The sequence below is a fragment of the Pteropus vampyrus genome, unplaced genomic scaffold (genome assembly GCF_000151845.1).
Source record: "Pteropus vampyrus isolate Shadow unplaced genomic scaffold, Pvam_2.0 Scaffold67, whole genome shotgun sequence".
Taxonomy (NCBI): domain Eukaryota; kingdom Metazoa; phylum Chordata; class Mammalia; order Chiroptera; family Pteropodidae; genus Pteropus; species Pteropus vampyrus.
Window position 1 is genome coordinate 483077 of NW_011888848.1, and position 9177 is coordinate 492253.

The window sequence follows — 9177 nt, forward strand, 5'->3', positions numbered from 1 at the left end:
AATTTTTAATTAAAAAAAGAAATATCAGTGAAAATGAAATAACACAATAAATACTTGTTGTGACTTACGGTGACACCGTTTTCCATCAGGAAGCAGAACAAATCCTACAGGGCATGTGCAATAATAGGATCCAGGGATGTTTTCACACCCAAGAGTACAGCCATGGTTCCAAAGAGCACATTCATTAACATCTACACAATGACAACGGCAAAACACAGTCAGATGGTTGTTTTTTAAAATAAATCATAGCATCACTAAGTCAGCCCAATTTAAGGTATCTCATACTTGCATCTGTTGTACCTGACCATGGAAAGACTATTTTTGCTACACCAGCAAACGGTGAAAGAAATCAGTTCAATTATCATAAAAACCATTTTTATACTGTCATAGTTTATACTTTCAAATACAGATTTTAATACTAAAATTATCATTGGGAAAAAGTAGTACTATTTCCCCTGGAAAAATATAGTCACTTAAGGCAGGGCTGTTGAAAGTTCTTGACAAGTATAGACACTCATGCTCTGCTCTTCAGCCTCACAATGCTGACAGGACTCCTCACCTTAATGTGGGCACACTCCCTAGCAGTGTCCCTCAGGCTGACAATCAGCCTTCAGGTCACTGTTCTATGAGATGGCATCCTCTGTCTAGTCCCAGGTAAGAGGGCACTATAGTAACGGGTATGTGCTGGGTTGACCTCAAGTCTCACCCCAGCTACTTCTACTGAATCTGTGCTGCAGCCATTGGATTCTTTTCATTAGTAGCTCACTGAGGTTCCCCGTAGAAAGGCTCAGAACTTCTCCTAGGCTCGTTAAATTTGGCCTAAGGTCTCAAATAGGAGGAGCCCTAGATGATCAGCCTGCTCCACAGTTTTCCTAGGTTCCCACTAGACCTTCATGGGAGAGATGTGGAGTCAAATACTCTAAGAATCTTGTGATAGCTATGGAACTAACACATGGTCGAACCCACAAAGGTCCATGGAGTCCACTCAGAAGACCGCCGAGAAGCCTCGAATCATTCGATGTAGGAGCACGAGATATAAAGAAGATCTGAAAGTATTACAAAGGCTGTAAAAACAGGGAAGCGGGGAATAAAATTGTTTTTCTGGGAAAAGAAGGAGTAGGGGAATGAAATCGGTTTCACACTGAGGCTCTGCGTGACACACTATAGACCAGCCACTGGCTCAGGTGGGTGTCCATGCTTCCGTTAGAGACCGCACATTACCTTCACAATACTTTCCGTCCTGGCTTAAAGCATATCCCTCCGCACACGTGCACAAATGGGACTTAAGGTCTTGCCCACACACGCTGCCTCTGCAGTTGCCTTTCCTCAGACTGCAGAAGTTCTGATCTAAAAGAGAAGATGGTTTATTTGAAGTAGAGGTGTGTGTATTTTAACAGGGGACAATGCTTGATCTCTTCATGGTTCTTAAGAAATCTAATCTCCCTGTGATGTCAGCAGGGAGGTGTTGTCTTTCACGGTGGGGGCGCTGCGCTAGGGTCAGACAGCTTTAGCCGAATTCTGCAGCCCATCTATTTCTCTAATTGAACTACATCTGCAAAAGCTCTCAGGATAGGGCAGCCTAATTAGCTGGAAATGTCATTTCTTGGGTTATGAACACTAAACACAACTTATTAGCTTTTTCTGTCTGATTTACTTTTATAAAAAAAAAAAATAATGAAGTACATAAACAAGAATTCTGAAAATGAAATAGCTCTTTGAGAAATAAAAAAAGCTTCAAACCTAAGAACATCTTAAGTATAATTTTTATAGTTCGGATCTATATATTTAGCTGTTTTTAGGACCGTTGTTTAAAGGACCTCTTTCAGACTTGATATATACCATTGCTATATGCTTATCCCCAAATTTCTGAGTTTATTGCTGCCAGCATTCCATGTTTTACAAAATAGTCCAGGGTAAATAGTAAATTCTGCTCAGTGAGGTAGATGCTGGGGTTGAATTAGTCAAATGTAATGAACAACAAATGGCCAACATGGTACCTTTGATTTCCAGAGCCACAGTCAAAGGCTTAACTAGTAACATGGATATCTCTGTTCATATTTTGCTCCTTCTTATTTTTTGCCAGTTTTAACAATGACAACAGAGATAAGCTTGAATCTGGGGGCAGATTCCAGGATGCAGGTAGATGTGAAGGCCAAAGCCCTGGCAAGAGGTAACCTTAAGAGAAGTAGATGGGGGTCATGGACTCTGAGTCGCTACATGTCTGAGGTCAGTAAGAGCCTGTGAATAATGAGAAGAACTGAGGACCCAAGGGTAGACTGCTGAAAACAGCCTAGCTGTGAAAGGCACAAGAAACAGATCAGGGAGAGCTTGTGCCCAGGAGCGCAAGGGGCTGAGCCCATTCTCCATGGAGGTCTCTATCTACTTATAAGTGTCTCTCACTCTGATTACCTGTTTCCTTCTGTTAAGCCACTAACCACTTTTCTTGACCAATAACAGCATGACACATTAGAAACATATTCTTGCCCCTTGAAAATGTCCCTAGTGTGCATCGAGACCAACTAAGAGAGCCTGTCACATGCTAGAGACTCTGATTTGGTAAATCAGGGGAGTGGTTCAGAAATCTGCATTTTTCACAGTGCACTGAGAAACACCAGGCTGTTTTAATGAAACGTCCCTCCTTCATCTCGATTATGAATACATCCTTTTACCTAGTCTGTGTTATTTCCTTACTTATTTTAAACTTGTTTATTCAAATCTCTTGACAGAATTAAATGCACAGTCTTGCCAATTATTCATACTGTTGCAATACTACCTACTAAATCAGTTAAGATTTACACTGAATAATTTTTTGATATTGATTCCAAAAATTTTGTTTCTTATCCATGTTTTTTATGCCAATTACACATGTATAATTACATTGTTTTTCATGTTCCTATATAATTCACATATCAAAATTTTAATTAAGCAAAATTAAAATAAAATACCCAAAATTTTAAATAAATGACTAAAATTAGAAACTTCTAAATTTATTTGAGACAAAATACACTCCCTGCAAATTTCTAACAAAAAGAGCATGTAATTTTTTAAACTTTAATTTAATTAAGTTTTCAGGTGAACAACAACAGAAATCCAGAAAAGTCTGATTTGGCTTTTTAACAGCACTAAAGTACTACCACTTTCTTGAGGTAACAAAAAATTGAATTATTATGTTTTCTGTAAATATCCCTTATAGCTGAGTTCTGTCCTGGTTCTACCTTTTACATCCAACCACTTTTCTCTTTGATCCCAATTTCCTAATCCATGAAATTAAAGTGTTGAAATAGATATTCTCTGAGATCCCTCACTTAAAAAAATATTTTTTATGGTTCTATACAGAATTAGATGTTTATAGTACATTCCTCTAATTATATACCTCTAAAGATTATCAAAACTTAATTACAGCTTATAACATGTTAATGGATATTCAAACTGATTAATGAATAAAATAATTAGTGTCATGGGTACAGGAAATGCTTTGCCCTATTCTTCATCTAGACCCAATATTATTTATCTTTTTTTTGGGGGGGGGGTTACTTTTCTACTACCTCTCACTTGTTTTATGTGATCATCATCACCATCGTCACCATCGTCATTATGATTCTCTATATGCATCTTTTTTCCATTAATCAATAAGCTTCTGAGGATAAGGCATATATATATTCCATTCACATTTATAGTGCTATTTAGCATGGTGCCTTTTATAACACAGGTGTACTATAGACACCTGAAACACATGCACAAAATCCTGTGATCGTGTCACCTGCAACTTGACTCCTTTATTTGGTTTCACCTTCAATTCCTAGTCAACTTAGAGTTAGAACTCAAACATATGGTCAGACTATACTAGCCCAGTACCCCTTCCACTATACCATGCTGCTGATGGTTTCAATGGCACTTATTAAATAATATATGCCACTCTTCAGAGATAAACATAGGCGGGAAAGCAATCACTATTCTCCTCCAAATGGTCATGCTGATGATGTGACCTGAATTCAGACACTAAACACTTTAAAAGGTCATTTTAGGAAGTGGCAACACATGGAGGATTGAAGGCTATATTTTTGTTTAATCTCCTTAACCGTCTGCTTGCTGTTCTTTACCTTCAAATTAGGCCAAAGCTAGCACTCAGAATGCTGACCTCAGATAACATCCCTTCCCAGAGCCCAGCAGTGGGGCTTAATTACCTTCAAGATCAAATTAAAGCTCCTAATCATAGAGTTTAATGTCCACCACCACCTGTGCCTTCGATAACTGCCTGACTAACACACAGGCTCTCAGGAGCTTTACCACAACCAAGTAAATCTATAGGCTTTACTCTGGCCCAGTTCTGAAACAGTGCACATGGGATTACTTATCCTGCTTTTTTCCCACTGATCACATCTTTTTTCCTACCTCAAACTCAGTAAGCTTTGCCTCATTGACAAAGCGTGACTAGTCTCTTCCATTTGAATCCATTCACTTTAATCATTCTTATAACTAAATATTTAGCACCCCCAATATTGAGCAGATACAATAAAAAAATTGAACATTTTATAAAGCATTTACATTATCACATTTAATTTTCATAACAAGCCCTTGAGCTATGCAGAACAAGTATTATCTTCCATTTTACAGATTAGTCTTAAGGATTAGTCTTAAGGCTCATGTAATAGTAATAAGGGGTAGGACTTGGACTTAGGCTCAAGCCCTCTTATTGTAGACCCCATCTCTTCACCATACACATATAACTGTGAGTTTTTGTAGAAAAATATAAGTTACAAGCATACTCCATTTTGTTGTACTTTACTTTATTGCACTTCTCAAATACTGCGTTTTTAACAAACTTAAGGTTTGTTAAAACCTTGCACTGAACAAGACTATCAGTGCCATTTTTTCAACAGCATTTGCTAATTTCACATCTCTGTGTGACATTTTGATAACTCTCACAATATTTCAAACTCTTTTATTATTCTATTTCTTATGGTGATTTGTGATCACTGATCTTCGATGTTATTATTGTAATTGTTTATAATAAGATGGGGAACTTAATTGATAAATGTTGTGTGGACTCTGCTTGGCTGACCAGCCATTCCTCACCTCCCTCCCTCTCCTTGGGCCTCCCCATTCCAAGAAACAGCAATATTGAAATTAAGCCAATTAATAACCCTACAGCCTCTAACTGTTCAAATGAAAGGAGGAGTCCCACATCTCTCACTTTAAATCAAAAGCTAGAAATGATGAAGCTTAGTGAAGAAGGCATACCAAAAGCTGAGACAGGCTGAAAGCTAGGCCTCTTGCACCAAACAGTTAGCTAAGTTGTGAATGTAAAGGAAAAGTTCTTAAAGGAAATTACAAGTGCTACTACTTTGAACACATGAGTGATAAGAAAGCGAAACAGCCTTATTCCCGATACAGAGAAAGTTTTAGTGGTCTGGATAGACGATCAAACCAACCACAACATTCCCTTAAGCCAAAGCCAAACTTAGAACAAGGTCCTAACTCTTTAATTCTAGGAAGGCTGAGAGAGGTGAGGAAGCTTCAGAAGGAAAGTTTGAAGCTAGCAGAGGTTGGTTCATGAGGTTTAAGGGAAGAAGCTGTCTCCATAACATGAAAGTACAATATAAAACAGAAAGTGCTAATGTAGCAGCTATAGCAAGTTATCCAGAAGACCTAAGATAAATAATAAAGGTGGCTACACTGAACAACAGATTTCCAACATAGACCAAACAGATGTATATTAAAAGAAGATGCCATTTCAGACTTTCACAGCTAGAGAGAAGCCAATGGCCTCAGAGTTTCAAAGGACAGGCTGACACTCTTGTCAGGAGCTAATGCAGTTGGTGACTTTAAGATGAAGCTAATACTCATTTACTATTCTAAAAATCCTAGGGCCCTTAAGAATATGTTAAATCTACTCTGTGTGTGCTCTATAAAGGAATAACAAAGCATGGACGACAGCACACCTGTTTACAAGATGGTTTACTGAATATTTTAAGCCCATGGTTGAGAACGCCTGCTCAGAAAAAAGGATTACTTTCAAAATATTACTGCTCACTGACAATGCACCTGGTCACCCAAGAGCTCTGAGAGAGATAGACAATGAGGTTAATGCTGTTTTCATGCTTGCTAACATCCATTTGACAGCCCACGGATCAAAGGGGTAATTTTGACTTTCATTTCTTATTATTTAAGAAATACATTTCATAAGGCTATAGCTGCCGTAGATGGTAGATGATGGACCTGGGGAAGTAAAACAAAAACATTCTGGAAAGGATTTACCATTCTAGATGCCATTAAGAACATTCATGACTCATAGAAAGAGATGAAAATATCAACACTAATAGGAGTTTGGAAGAAGTTGATTCCAACCCTCATAGATGACTTTGAGGGGCCCAAGCCTTTAGTAGAAGAAGTAACTGCAGATGTGGTGGAAATAGCAAGAGAACTAGAATTAGAATGGAAGCTGAAGATGTGACTGAATTGTTACAATCTCACGATAAAACTTGAACAGAAGAGTTTATTGTTATGGATGAGTAAAGAAAATATTTCTTGAGATGAAATTTACTCCTGGTGAGATGCTGCGAAGATTGGTGAAATGACAAAATAGGATTTAGAAAATTACATAAACTTAACTGATGAAGCAAAGGCAGGGTTTGAGAGGACTGACTCCAATTTTGAAAGAAGTTCTAATGTGGGTCAAATGCTATCCAACAGCATCACATGCTACAGAGGAATTGTTTGTGAAAGGAAGAATCAATTGATGTGACAAACTTCACTGTTGCATTATTTTGGAAACTGCAATAGCAACCCCAATTTTCAGCAACAACCATTCTGATCAGTCAACGGCCACCACCAACGAAACACTCACCACAAGCAAAAAGATTGTGACTTGCTGAAGATTCGGGTGATGGTTAGCATTTTTTAGCAACAAAGTATTTTTAATTAAGGTGTATACGTTGTTTCATTAGACATAATGCTATTGCACACTTAATAGTCCACAGTACAACGTAAACACAACTTTTACATACACTAGGAAACTGAAAAACTTGTGTGACTTGCTTTATTGCGATACCTGTTTTATTGCAGGGGTCCGAAACTGAACCCACAATATCTCTGAGGTATGCCAGTATATATTTTTATAATATATAATATTACATATATCATATATTACATGTAATATATAAAGATAAAACACATTAAATTACATATAAATAACATGTATTTTTCTATAAAAACCCATAATTATATTTTTGTTTCATCTATTTATTGCCTTTCTTATTAGTGAGTTCCCTAAATTAATGACTCCCTCAACTTCCTCAAAAAGCTTCCCAAACTGTATAATATAGAATTTTATTCTTCTTGGTTAATCGAAAACAAGGAAGAAAATACAAGAATAATCATTTTGTGCCATTGGAATTCCTAATTACTGTTTTTAAAAAAATCACTTAGCCAGAATTCATCCTTACTTGATATTCTTAATTATCTGAATCCCTCTAAGAATCAGAGAGTAAACAAATCAGTTAAAAAAAAAAATAAATGCTTTTTACTCTCAGAAGAGCCCCTCAATGCCCATTTAGTTTTTCCTATTTTACAGCCACTTCTGACAAGTGTGTCCGGCCCATAGCTTGAAAACGAAAATGCAAGGTGTTTATCTTTTACTCCCACTGTTACTACCATTGCCCCCCACCACTGCATTTCCTACAGTGGAAGTGGCTACATGATTCCAGTGGTCTTTCTTGCTGACCCCCCAAAAAAGCCTCAACCCGGCTTCCAGAAAGCCCAGGGCAGTTATTGGGAGTGAGCCAGTGAGATGACCCTATTGGTTATCTCCGCCATGAAGACTAGAAGCCTCAAATCAGGGCTCCTCCTAGAGAAAGATGGTACAATTTGAGGGTCAAAATGATAACTGCAATGAATTAAAACATGTCGAATCTTTTTTAAATCCATAGGTTTATAAAGATGCTTTTAAACACACACACATGCACACATACACACACACACACACACACACACACACACACACACACATTTGGAGGCTATACCAACTCTTATTCTGGATAAATTAGGGAAAGAATCAAGCATTTAATTTACCTTTCCTATAAAAGATCCTTCTCAGGGAAATCATAGCTGATGTGGAAAAGTTCTTTAGCTAATAAATGCATAAGTGATAATAGACTTGGAATGTCATCTTTTTGAACATCTAACCAAAAAAATCGCTCTAGGCAATGATAAACTTCTAAAGCCATTCATTATGGAAAAGGTTGATGGGAATCTTTATAAGGGATGGACCAGGCTGGCAACACTCAAACTGCTGATGAATCTCAAACATCACAAAAGAACAAGAACCAGCCACTATATGTTCCCTGGTGTGATCAGTAGGATGTACACAGTACTACTTATAGTACCACCTATTAAGTATTCTTGCAAAAAATCTGAATCTGATCAGGCTTCTAGGCCAAAACTATCTGCTTAAGGAAATACAGAATCATGTTAAATCACACCATGGGGAAATAATCTGCAAAATCCAGAATGCAGACAATTCTACTAGATAAATAATCTGATTTCCTCAATAAACAAATGGCAAGAAAAAGCCCTAAATTATAAGATAAACTGAGATTACAGCCAGGCATATGAAAACCAGCAAGCAGCGAGAGTCAACAGCAAGAAAGAAGACAGAAAAATGATAACCATTTCAACAATTGAAAAAGCATTTCAAGTGGCAGCCATCTGGTGTCAGGGCAAACCTGTACTAAAAACCCAGCTTTGCCTCAAACCAGTCCTATGCTTGCCCCAGAGGCATGTTTCTTTGTAAATGTGATTCCAGTCATTAAGAAAATGTCAATAACTATATGTTAGGAAGATATAGCAATCCATATTTTGCTAAGATTTCTATGAAAAGTAACAGAATTTTGAGTGTTTAAATTGATCATTTAAAATTATAGAAAAACAGACGAAACTGGAATCCTTCTGTATTGTTGGTAGGAATATAAAATGGCATAGGCCCTATGAAACACGGTATGGCAGTTCCTCGAAAAGTTAAAAATAGAATTACTAAATGAGTCAGAAATTCACTTCAAGGTATATATGCCCAAATTGAAAGTGATGTTTCAAATGGATGAAGGACCAGGCTGTTGAATCTTGATGAATCTTGAACATCACAAAAAGAACAAGAACCAGCCACTGTATGCCCACGTTCAT

The 9177-nt window shown here is 37.3% G+C and overlaps 1 protein-coding gene across 1 annotated transcript in view; it reads right to left on the minus strand.

Annotated features, from left to right (window-relative positions):
- The window catches only part of EGF (epidermal growth factor), an 85581-nt gene that overhangs the window by 45217 nt on the left and 31187 nt on the right, over nt 1-9177 (minus strand). Inside the window, 2 exon segments of the mRNA XM_011361527.1 lie at nt 69-191; nt 1222-1347. Of these exon segments, the coding sequence (XP_011359829.1) occupies nt 69-191; nt 1222-1347 (249 nt within the window).